At 43.9% G+C, this 12,949-nt stretch overlaps 1 protein-coding gene across 1 annotated transcript; it reads left to right on the top strand.

Moving 5' to 3' along the window:
* Nucleotides 1–461: 461 nt before the first annotated feature.
* Nucleotides 462–7,988, top strand: GATAD1 (GATA zinc finger domain containing 1; the record flags this gene model as incomplete). Its single annotated transcript, XM_080701382.1, has 5 exons — nucleotides 462–701; nucleotides 1,465–1,590; nucleotides 2,379–2,438; nucleotides 5,413–5,596; nucleotides 7,798–7,988. The coding sequence occupies 5 exons, from the start codon at nucleotides 462–464 to the stop codon at nucleotides 7,986–7,988; spliced, it is 801 nt and encodes a 266-aa protein (XP_080557508.1).
* Between the last annotated feature and the right edge of the window lie 4,961 nt (nucleotides 7,989–12,949).

The following is a 12,949-nucleotide window of genomic DNA, read 5'->3' on the forward strand; positions in this document are numbered from 1 at the left end:
TGACCTCAAGAACCTGACATCCTCCTGTCTCAGCCTCCCAATTTACTGGAATTGCGGGCAGGAGCCACCACACCTAACCGCCATTCCACACTTTAACCTGCAAGTGCAGCCCTTAGTCTAAAAAGTCTGAGAACTGCTCCCCCAGGCGACCGCCCACGGAACTGCAGCGCCCTCCCCAGTGCTTCAGAGCGGACACTTCCGGTCGGGCGTCAGGGCCCCGCCCGCCACCGGAAGTCGCCGCGGGGCGCGGCCAGGTGCCTGCAGTCCAGGTCGTGCCGGGAGTGGGAGCCCGTGGCCGGCCTCCGGGACGGCGGCCGAGGCCTGGTCCCGCGCGGGCAGCCGGGCGCCCTCCCCTCCGCGCCTCCTGTCGCCGGGGTGGCGGGCCGACCAGCGGGCGGCCGGGACCGGCGGCCGCCATTCCCGTGTCGCTGCGCCCGCGCGGGCCGCCCGAGCCGGCCACCATGCCGCTGGGCCTGAAGCCCACCTGCAGCGTCTGCAGGACCACGTCGTCGTCCATGTGGCGGAAGGGCCCGCAGGGGGAGATCCTGTGCCACCACTGCGCGGCGCGGGGCGGCGCGGGCGCGGGGGCGGCCGGCGGGCCCGGGGGCGGCGGCGGCGGGGGCGCGGGCGCGGGTGCCGCCAGCTTCGCCAGCACCTCGGCCGCGCCTGCGCAGAGCAACGGGGGCGGGGGCGGCAAGCAGGTGAGCCCCCGGAGAGAGCCCAAAGACGCGGGAAATAAAAACCCCACAGAAGCCACACCCCCGTCGTAACAGTATTTCCCGTTAGCAGCAGCCAGACCTCGCAATGTGCACACGTTTACACAGTCCTAAACGGGGTCGTGATGCCTGTGTTGGACCTCTTTCCCCATTCATATCTTATTCTTACATCATGCTGCTAAATAAGATTATTAGGTCATTTATTTATTTGTTTTTGTGGTACTGGGGGTGGAGCCCAGGGGCTTTTCTACTTCTGGGCTATACTTCCAGACCGATTTGTACTTTATTTGGAAACAGGGTCTCACTAAGTTACTGAGGGCCTCACTAAGTAGCTGAGGCTGGCTTCGAACCTCTGTGATCGTCCTGTCTCAGCCTCCCAAGCACTGGGATGACAAGAGTGTGCCACGACGCCAGGCTATTTGGTCATTTAAAATGGCCTCATAAGTACCCTTAACTTGACTGGGTCTCTGTCACTAGGGAGTTGTTATGGTTTTTTTCATCTGTGATAAACCCAACAATTCATTAGTTCTGCCTTGGCCGAGACTTGTGTGCTCCTGGCCCTGTCTTGTTGTAAACAGCTTGCACCTTTAAAGGAGACCCTGAAGATGCTTGTCCAGGGCCTTCCCTGTCTTAAGCTAAAATTTTTATGTAACATTGTGTGTACTCTGGAATTTTTGTAAGATGGTTGTATTGAAACAGCAACCTTTTACAATTTTTCTTTTATTTTTGGTCTCTCACTGTTTAACAGAGTAAGCAGGAAATTCACAGAAGATCCGCTCGGCTCAGGAACACTAAATACAAATCTGCTCCAGCTGCTGAAAAGAAAGTTTCCACCAAAGGAAAAGGGAGAAGACATATTTTTAAGTTAAAAAATGTAAGATGATTGTGGACATTTTCTTTTACTATAATGGCATGTGTGTGTAATGTGTCCTGACACTGGCTTTCTTTCACCAAGGTTGAACTTGGCTTCTATTGTTGGGATCCCCTTTTGTAGAATTCTGAGGAGTGGGCCAGACCCCCCCCCCAAAAAATGGGCTGTTTCAGCAGGCTTGCTATTTATAATATTAATAGTATACTTTCTCTTTTTTTAGCTCCTATTTTCCCCCCTGGAACATGTAAAATATGAATCTAAAAGAAATAACAACCTTGAACCCATTTAATCAGGTTCTATGCAAAGGAAGAGACTATGTTTTTTTTTTTTAATATGGCCAGGTATAATAGGAACTTTTTTACCTCTTTAAAGATCTAAATAGACAGTAAGACTAGAACTCATCATTTTTATATTCATGGTATTATAGCCCCAGAAAAGTGAATCTTACTGACTTGTAATAATAAATTTGATGAATATGAATCAATTATTTTCCTAAACTAACCATTCTCTTAAATGATTTCATTATTTATTTATTTGTTTGTTTGTTTATTTATTTATTTTGCAGTACTGGAGTTGGAACCTAGGGGCATTCTACCTCTGAGCTACACTCCCAGCCTGTGTTTTATTCTTTATTTTGAAACAGGGTCTCACTGAGTTCCATAGGACCTCACTAAGTACCTGAGACTGTCTGCAAACCGTGATCTTCTGTCTCAGCCTCCCAAATGTGCCTATACATACTATATATGCTACATGTCATGAATGTGGTAATGTTTCCACCTGTTTTCTCATAGCCCATCAAAGCTCCTGAGTCCGTTTCTACCATAATCACCACAGAGTCAATCTTCTACAAGGTAAGCTTCTGTGTAGTTGTACAATGTGCCACTAAAATGTTGGCCTAGTCTAAATGCCTCTGCTACTCCATTTTCACAAAGTGCTTCCTTTCAAACTGTCCCCATAGGTAGCTGTTGTAAAACAGCGAGGTGGGCAGAGTTGCATGTAGAAATAGATGTGAGGCCGGGCGTGGTGGTACGTGCTTGTAATCTTAGTACTTGGGAGGCTGAGACAGGAGAATCACAGGTTCACAGCCAGCCTCAGCTCCTTAGTGAGGCCCTTCACAATTTAGTGAGACCCTTTTTCAAAGTAAAGAATAAAAAAAAAAAAATAAGGATAGGCTGGGAGTATGACTCAGAGGTAGACCACCTCTGGGTTCAATCCCCAGTACCACACCAAAAAAAAAAAAAAAAAAAGAAATATGATGTGAGGGTATTAAGTATATTTTCTAGTGTAGATTATGGGGATTGTTCTTACAATGCTAAGATAGAGTGCAGAGCTATGACAAGGTGAGCAGTCCTAGCAGCACGATAGCACTGAAAGATGAGAAGTAGAGGCTGGGTGTAGACCAGTATAGAGGATGGAGACCATGATGTCTGGTGGATAGAGCAGGCCCAGAGATTTTAAAATGCCTTTAAGCAGAGATGGTAAGAGGAGTAAAGGCAGTAGTAGGGATTAACACCTACTAGAAGTTCATAGTGAGAGAATACAAGATGTTTGGATAAAACGAGAAGTACTGGGGTTACAAGCATGTGCCACCATGCCCAGGTCTCATTATCAATTTCTCTGTACCCTTCTTCAAGGATAGGAGGCCTACTTTCTATGTTGTTTTATTGACGTGTGTATTGAAACCTAAGATTTCAGTGATGGTTGAAGGCAGCAAATTAAGAGAAGTTCAGGTTCCCTTGGGCCAAAACCCACAGATATCTGTGATCTCAGTGAGAGAGGTGACATACCATTACTTTTAAACTGGAAGCTTAGGGCAGGAGTTAGAATGTAAAGACCTTCAAGGCCTGGCATAAGCAGGAACCATTTATGTTGGGGTCTGAATGTCACATGGGAGCCAGTGGTATGTGTTAGTGCTTTATACCTGACCCAGCACAATCTGTAATCAAAACCAGTCTCTAAGCTGAGTGTGGTGATGCACATTTGTAATCCCAGCATTTGGGAGTCTAAGACGGGAGGATCACAGGTTCATGACCAGTCTCAGCAATTTAGGGAGGCCCTCCACAAGTTAGTGAGACCCTGTTTCTAAAAAATAAAATAGGGTTGGAGGTATAGTAGAATGCCTCTAGGTTCAATCCCCACTACTACGAACAAAAAAGAAAACAACAGTCTCTATATAGGCAAACATCTCTCGGTTTTTTTTAGCATTTCATTCAGTTTTCATACGTTGTTAATAACAAAATAGCTAGGTTTAGCGTGTGCTCGCTGTGTATCAGGCAATGAGCTAAGCATTTAAAGTATATTATTTCATTCAGTGGCATGTGCCACTATGCCTGGTTCTAGGGATGTATTTGTTTTGTTTTGGGAAGTAGGGGTTGAACCCAGGGGCATTCTACCTCTGAGCTATACCTCCAGCCCAATTTTTTATTCATAATTTTGAAAGAGTCTCACTAAGTTGCTGAGGGCCTCAAGAAGTAGCTGAGGCTGGCTACAAATCTGCAATCCTTCCTGTCTCAGCCTCCCAAGCACTGGGATTACAAGCATGTGCCACCATGCCCAGCTTTAGGGAGGTTCAACAAAGGACATGTATGGATTAGTTAGTCGAATATGAAGTAGAATAGGAAATGAATTGGACACAAAGTCTTGAATGCCAGAAATAGTAGTAACAAGTGTGAAAAGATATAAAACTGAACAGGAAATGGAAGAGCATGTGGCATTGAGTCTAGAAAGTATATGGTAATTAAGGGTAAACATCCTGATACCAATTACAGTCAAGAGTTTGTCATTTCTTTGGTTTGAATTTATGGCATCTATTTCACTATGTGGTTCTGAGGGAGTTGTGAATAGTATATCCCCCCCCCCCGCCCCAGGTAAGCACTGATTTTTAAGGCAGTAGAAAGACCACTGAGTTGTCTGCAGTTTTTGCTTTGAACAGCTTTTAGGCCTTTTATTGGTTGGTTGGTTGGTTGGTTGGTTGGTTGGTTGGTTGGTTGGTTGGTTGGTACGGAGGTACAGGGGATTGAGCCCAGGGGCATTCTACCTCTGAGCTACATCCCCAGCCCATTTTTTATTCTTTCTTTTGAAACAGAGTCTCACTAAGTTGCAGAAGTCCTCATGAAGTAGCTGAAGCTGGCTGCAAATCTGTGATCCTCCTGTTTTAGCCTCCCAACTACTGGGATTACAAGCATATACCTGGCAAGGATGTCACTTTTTCTATAGCTTAATGACTCTGGGTGGAAAAGTAAGGATAACTTGGAAGAGGATATTTAGACCACTGGAACCCCTGTGTGGATACACATCATTATATGTTTTCCCAACCCACAGATACATAGCACCAAGATTTACCCTAATATAAACTCTGGTCTTGGGGTGATAATGACTTGTCAGTGTTGGTGCATTAGTTGTAACAAGTGTGCCACCATACCCATCTGGTGGGGGACACTGATGAAGAGGGAAGCTGTGCTTGTGCTAGAGTAAGGACATAGAGGGAAATCTCTTCCACTCTATTTTGCTGGGAACTCTACTCCAAAAAAATGAAGTGTATTTTTTAAAAAGTAGGGATAGTTCTGTTTTGATATAAAAATCAAATAATTTTGTATGAACAAATGTTTTATCCAGGTGCAAATTATCATATATGCATGTGTGTGTGCCATTTTTTTCATTCAAACGTGAAACAAGTTTAGAATTTGCATCAAACCTAAATGTGGATATATTATACCTATTATTACCTCCTTGAAAAGATTTGCTTTCTTATTTAAAGAAGTTTCATTTGTATCTGTGATGTTCTAGTTTAATTTTATACATGGAATTACCTTCTATTTCTCCCAGGGAGTATATTACCAAATTGGTGATGTTGTTTCTGTCATTGATGAACAAGATGGGAAACCCTACTATGCTCAGATCAGGGGTTTTATCCAGGACCAGTACTGTGAAAAGAGCGCAGCGCTGACGTGGCTCATTCCCACTCTCTCCAGTCCTAGGGACCAGTTTGACCCTGCATCCTATATCATAGGTGAGTTTGGCAAATGGTACAGGTTCCTGAACTTAGTTAACTCTTTGATATCATGTAAAAGAACGTGTTAATCTGTTTGGGCTATTATAACAGAAAACCAAGACTAGGCAGCTTCAGTGGCAACCTACTGTCTCATAGTTCAGAGGTGGAGGTCTGAGATGCAGGCACTGTGAGGGCAGAGGAGGTGGGGCCTCCCTTCCTGGCTTACAACGGCCCCTTGTTGCCGTAGCTGAGGTCCTTCTATAAGGACTCCAGCCCTGTAGTTAAGTCCTGCCCTTACTGCTTCATTTAACCTTAATTAACTGTCTGCAGGTTCCATCTCCAATACCAACGCATGAGAGCGGGGAACACAAAAGGCATACCCATCATCAAGTACAAAAAGTAGAGACCTCTGTAGGAAATAGGAGGGAGAGTGTTTATAGTTGGGTTTGAGTACCACCAGTCTCTTTGGCTTAGAGTGATGTGCACCTACCAAAAGCAAATAGGATAAGAATTCTTCTTAGTATCCCAAAGTTCAACTGTACAGTATATATATTGCTCAGGAGCTAGATCATTTAATTACTTATAATTTTTTTGTGTGGTACTGGGGATTGAATCCAAGGACATTCTATGTTTGAACGAAATCCTCAGCCCTATTTTATTTATTTATTTTTAATTTTTTTTTCTTTTTATTTGCAGTACTGGGGATGGAACCCAGGGGCATTCAACATCCGAGCTATACCCCCCCTCCCCACTTTTTGTTGTTGTTATTGTTTGTTTGTTTGTGGTACTAGGGATGGAACCCAGGAACATTCTACTTCCAAGCTATACCCCCAGCCCTATTTTTTATTTTTTATTCTCTTTTATTTTGAAACAGAGTCTCACTGAGTTACAAGGGCCTCACTAAGTAGTTGAGGCTGTCCGTGAACTGTGATCCTCCTATCTCAGCCTCCCAAATGCTGGGATTACAAGCATGTGCCACCACACCCGGCTCCCCAAACCTATTTTAGTTCTATTTATTTGTTTGTTCATTTGTCTGTCTATGTCTCCTAGGGGTTGAACCCACAGGCATTCTACCTCTGAGCTACACTCCCAACCTTATTTTTTATTCTATGTTTTGAAACAGGGTCTCACTAAATTGCAGGGGCCTCACTAATTAGCGGAGGCTGGCCACAAACCTGCAATCCTCCTGCCTCAGCCTCCCAAGTACTGGGATTACAAGTGTGCATAACTAAGCCTGGCTACTCTCAGCCATTTTTATGTTTTAATTTTAAAATAGAATCTCGCTAAGTTGCTGAGTCTAGCCTCAAACCTTCAGTCCTCTAGTCTTAGCCTCCCAAATACTGGGATTACAGTGCATTTGGAGGTCAGAACACAAATTCTGGAGCCAGACTGTCTCAGTGCACAGCCCAACACTTAACAGCTGTGTGACTTTGGACTTTATTCATGTGTAAACTGGGAATAATAATAGTGCCTGCATCAGAGGGTGGTTGTGAGGATTCAAAGTATTGATACATGTAAAGTACTTAAAACAGCTCAGGCACATAATAAACTATGTAAGTGTTCTGTATTATATTTATTTGTTTGTTGTTTTAAATTATTTTTGTGGTACTAGGGATTCTATCCAGGGGTATTCTACCTCTGAGCTATTTTATACTTTTTTTTTTTTTTTTTTTTTTTTTTTTGGTGGTACTGGGTTCCTGGAAGCCCTTCTACCTCTGGGCTACACTCCCAGACCTATTTTATACTTTTTTTTATTTTTGGAAACAGGGTCTCTTAAGCCAGAGCGGCTGGCTTTAAACCTGCAGGATCCTCCTGTCTCCGCCTCCCAAGCGCAGGGATTGCAAGTGTGCACCACCAGGCCCGGCCCTGTTTTATACTTTATTTGGAAACAGGGTCTCACTAAGTTGCTGAGAGCCTCACTAAGTAGCTGAGGCTGGCTTCGAACCTGTGCAGTCCTCCTGTCTCAGCCTCCCAAGCGCAGGGATCACAAGTGTGCACCACCACGCCCAGCTAATTTAAGTTTTGAAATGGGGTCTCACTGAGTTGTAGAAGGCCTCGCTAAGTTTCTGAGGCTGACCATAAACCTGTGATCCTCCTGTCTCAGCCTCCCAGGTACTGGGATTACAAGCATGCACCACCACACCCCGCCTGTCAAGCATTTTATAAAAACACTACACATGTTGAAAATGTCTTGAACCTTTCCATTGTCTGCCTTCTAGGGCCAGAGGAAGATCTTCCAAGGAAGATGGAATACTTGGAGTTTGTTTGTCACGCACCTTCTGAGTATTTCAAGTCACGGTCTTCACCATTTCCCACAGTCCCCACCAGGCCAGAGAAGGGCTACATCTGGACTCATGTTGGACCTACTCCTGCAATAACTATTAAGGAAACAGTTGCCAATCATTTGTAATTATAAAATTAAAACTGGGACTGGAGTTGTAACTCAGTGATAGAGCGATTGCCTAGCATGCATAAGGCCTTGGGCTTGATCCCTAGCACTGACACACACACACACATGATTTTCAGTTTTCTAGTATTCATACTAGATTCCTAAGATCTACCATGTTTCTTTCATGAAATTCTTTGTAGGGAGTACTGGGGATGGAACCCAGGGGTATTCTACCTCTGAGTTACACCCTCAAGCCCTGGTTTTTTTTATTATTTTATTTTGAAACAGGGTCTCACTATTTGCAGAGGGCCTCACTAAGTTGCAGAGTCTGGCTTTGAACTTGTGATCCTCCTGTTTCTCATGAAATTTTTACATGTTGAAATGACTGGAAAGTTGTGTTTTTTATTACTTGGTAATAATTAGCTTATTTATTACCTGCCACTTAGAAAATGACAAGGGATAGAAAAAATGAAATATATTTGAAGGTAAATATTACTTTTTGTATGTGTATCTTCCCAGGCAAAGACTGCAACTTCCAAGAAGACCATTAGGAACAAGTAGTGTCTGTTTTCCTTCATTATTTATTTCTAGAAACTCATAAAATGTACTCAATTTTTATACAAGTACAAAATATAAGTTTTGGATTTATGACCAAGAGCTTAATCAAATAAAATGTAGCTAAGATCAACAATATCTATCATAAAGCCACACAAACCTTACTTTCTCATGTGAGGAAAGCTACAAAGTCTCCGGCTGATTTAACCATGAGGAAAGTAAAAGATGAATGATTTTCTCCACCCAGGCTTTTTTAGATCTTCATCAGATTCTTCTGTAGCAAGCAGGTATTCAGAACCATTGAGTTTCTCAGCAGAGCTCTCCACCGTCCTCACCTACTGAGGCTTCCCCTGGAACCAAAGACCCTCCCTAGAGCACATGGGAAGCCGAGCTGCACAGACATCCTGCTTGAGAGCTTCTGGACTACTGTTAGGACAGCTGCCTTTCGAAAGCGCCTGATAGGTCATCTGCTTCCATCGCTATAAAGCTTATCCCCAAACAGCCGCCTGCTGTGGACTCATAGTAACCTGCTTTGGACCGGGAGCGCCTGTGTGAGATCCATCAGTTTAGGGAGGGGCAGCAGTCTAAGAGCAGGTGGAGTCACACACTCGCCACCTCTGCTGACTGAAGCAGCATTTTCCAACCCAGGAGAATTTCTGAGACTCCAAGTTAATGATTTCCACTGCAGTACCTTTAACTCTTACCCTTTTGCTACATAGTTTATGTTAGAGGGAACAGTAGATAGCTCCATGTACATGGTCATCTCTGTTCACAGAAGCTGCAGTAAAATTATAAATACCATTGAAAATAATTTTCTAAGCACTAATGTTCAAAACATTTAGATTAAAATATATTTTCGCAATGTATTTGAGTTTATGTCATTTACACAACCTAGGGATTTCTATCCAAAGATGAGATTAAATATAAGTTTCTAAATAATAGTATTCAGAATTTGAAAAAAAATTCACCATCAATAAGTAGCATTTTGGGAAATTAAAGAATGGCTGATTAATAGAGCCGGACGTGGTGGCGCACGCTTGTAATCCCAGCACTTGGGAGGCTGAAACAGGAGGATCACGCAGGTTTGAAGCCAGCCTCAGCTACTTAGGCTCTCAGCAACTTAGTGAGACCTTGTTTCCAAATAAAGTTTAAAATAGGTCTGGGAGTGTAGCCTTGAGGTAGAAAGCCCCTGGGTTCCAACCCCAGTACCACCAAAAAAATAAGATGAACATTGAACATGAGATATTTATAGCTGGGCATGGTTGTGCACACCTGTAATCCCAGTACTTCAGACAGACAAGAGGATCACAGGTTGGAGGCCAGTGTATGATAGCCTAGCAGCACCATTAAAAAAAAAAAAAATGTAGCTCAGTGGTAGAATGCCTCTGGGTTCTATCCCCAATACTACAAAATAAGACTTTGTGTGTGTGTGTGTGTAGTACTAGGGATGGAACCCAGGGGCATTCTTCCTTTGAGCTACACCCCAGCCCTATATTTTTATTCTTTACTTTGAAACAGGGTCTCACTGAGTTGCAAAGGGCCTCACTAAGTAGCTGGGGCTGTCCTCGAACCGAGGTCCTCCTGCTGCAGACTCCCAAATGCTGTGATTATGAGCGTGCGCCAACCAGCTAAACTTATAAAAATATTTATTAAAATGAGGACATTTAGAAAAATGAGTATAGGTGGGCATGGTGGCACACAACTGTAATCCCAGCTTCTTGGGTGGTTGAAGTAGGAAGATGAAAAGTTTTGAGGCCAGTTTGGCCAATGAGATACTGAATCAAAGTACAAGTAAGAAAAAAGAGCTGGGGATGTAGCTCAGTAGGTGCCTTTGTGGCACGTGCTATTACCAGTACCATAAAACAGCAAAAACCCAGTATATATTCTGACCATTTGTAAGTTCAGTAGATACTTGTGTGGTATCTTCTACATGACAGTTGAGTTTTCACGTTACTCCCCGCCGACGGGGTTGATGATTGCTTGAGGCCAGTCCTGGTTCCGCCCTGCTCTGTATTCCCAACCTGCTCCCGGCCTTCTAGCACTAAACTGTTGCCCTGTACATCCTCCTCATACGCTTGCACCCAGCCCTCAGCCAGGTGCTCCTTCCTACTCTATCAGAGGCCTTTTATAGGCCCTTAAGGTTTGTTGTTGTTGTTTTGCTTTTTGCAGGGGAGAGAACCCAGGATCACACATGTTAGGCAAATGTTGCACCACTGAGCTACATCCTCAGTCCAAAGCCCTTAAATTCTGTCTTTTCATGAAACCTTTCCAGATTCTCAAGTTCCTCGAAGTCAACCTACTCTCTTCTGTTTAAACTTAGATTTCTGTTTCTATCCTCCGCCATCTGGAGATAAGTGTTTTACTTACTCATCTTTGCAACTCCCACAGCACCTGATTCGGGTCCTCATGTGAGATGCTTAGTTCCAATTAGATACTGTCAACTAAAATACTGGTTGATATTTTAATTACTACAAGTTTATATCAACTTGAACTTAAACATTGAATTCTATTGTGAGTGTCAGCAAGTAGAATTTCACATTGTTATATTCTGGATTAGTATTAGAGTGTTTTTAAAGTTGTTTCAATGGAATTTTATGGGGGGATGTAAACCAGGAGCAGTCTCCCTCTGAGCAACACCCCAGCCCTATTTTTATTTCCTTCCTTCCTTCCTTCCTTTCTTCCTTTCTTTTTCTTTCTTCTTGGTGGTTCTCTTAAACCAGCTAGGCTGGCTTCTAACTACTGTGATCCTCCTGTCTCCGCCTCCCAAGTACGGGGATTACAAGCTTGTGCCACCACGCCAGGCTCTTTTACTTTATTTTTAAAATAATGTCTCAGCCTGGCCTGGTGGTGCACACTTGTAATCCCAGCACTTGGGAGGCTGAGACAGGAGGATCACATAGGTTCAAAGCCAGCCACAGCTACTTAGGCTCTCAGAAACTTAGACTCTGTTTCCAAATAAAATATAAAATAGGTCTGATAGTATAGCCCAGAGGTAGAAAGACCCTGAGTTCCACCCCCAGTACCACCAAAAAAAATAAAATAATAAAAATAAGGTCTCGCCAGGCGTGGTGGCGCATGCTTGTAATCCCCGCGCTTGGGAGGCAGAGACAGGAGGATCGCGCAGGTTCGAAGCCAGCTGCGTGCGCTGGCTAAGGAGACCCCGTTTAAAAAAAAAAAATGTAAAAATAGGTCTGGGAGTGTAGCCCGGAGGTAGAAGGGCTTCCAGGAACCCCAGTACCACCAAAAAAATAAATAAATAAAAATAAAAATAAGGTCTCACTAAGTTGCAGAGAGCCTAAGTAGCTAAGGCTGATCCCGAACCTGCGATCCTCCTGTCTCAGCCTCACAAGTACTGGAAATTATAAAGTACTGGAATTATGAGCATATGCCACCATGCCGGCTTTAATGGGATTTTTAAAGATGATCTTTATTTTTATTTATTTATTTATTTATTTTCTTTTGTGGTACTGGGGTTCCTGGAAACCCTTCTACCTCCGGGCTACACTCCCAGACCCATTTTATATTTTTTATTTGGAAACAGGTCTCTTAAGCCAGCGCGGTGGCTTCGAACCTGCGCGATCCTGTCTCCGCCTCCCAAGCTCGGGGATTGCAAGTGTGCGCCACCACGCCTGGCTTAAAGACGATCTTTAAATAGTTCTCTTATAGCCAGGCGTGGTGGCAGACACTTGTAATCCCCGCGCTTGGGAGGCCGAGACAGGAAGATAGCGCTGGTTCGGAGCCAGCCTCAGCTGGTTTAAGAGACCCTGTTTCCAAATAAAATATAAAATAGGTCTGGGAGTGTAGCCCGGAGGTAGAAGGCCCCTGGGTTCCATCCCCAATACCACCAAAAAAAAAAAAAAAATAGGAGCCAGGCGTGGTGGCGCACGCTTGTAATCCCAGCATTACAGGAGACAGGATAATTGGGGTTCGTGGACAGCCTCAGCTACTTAATGAGGCCCTGTTTCAAAATAAAGAATAAAAAATAGGGCAGGGGGTGTAGCTCGGAGGTTGAATGTCCTTGGGTTCCATCCCCATACTGTAAAAAAATTAAAAACTTTTAAGTAATTTAAATCAGCCGCGCATGGGGGCACATGCTTGTAATCCCAGCATTCGGGAGACTGAGACCAGAAGATCGCTGTTCAGGGACAGCCTCAACTACTCAGTGAGGCCAACCAGCTAAACTTATAAAAATATTTATTAAAATGAGGACATTTAGAAAAATGAGTATAGTTGGGCATGGTGGCACACAACTGTAATCCCAGCTTCTTGTTCCATCCACAGTACCACAAAAAAATAAAATAAAATAAAATAAGGCTGAGGATGTAGTTTATAGCTAAAGTGTCTATGGGCTCAATCCCCAGTACCCCCCCACACACACACACAAAAGGAAGTACTTGGGAGGCTGAGACAGGAGGGTCACAGGCTCA

This window comes from Muscardinus avellanarius, assembly GCF_963383645.1.
Source record: "Muscardinus avellanarius genome assembly, chromosome: 9".
Classification (NCBI taxonomy): Eukaryota; Metazoa; Chordata; class Mammalia; order Rodentia; family Gliridae; genus Muscardinus; species Muscardinus avellanarius.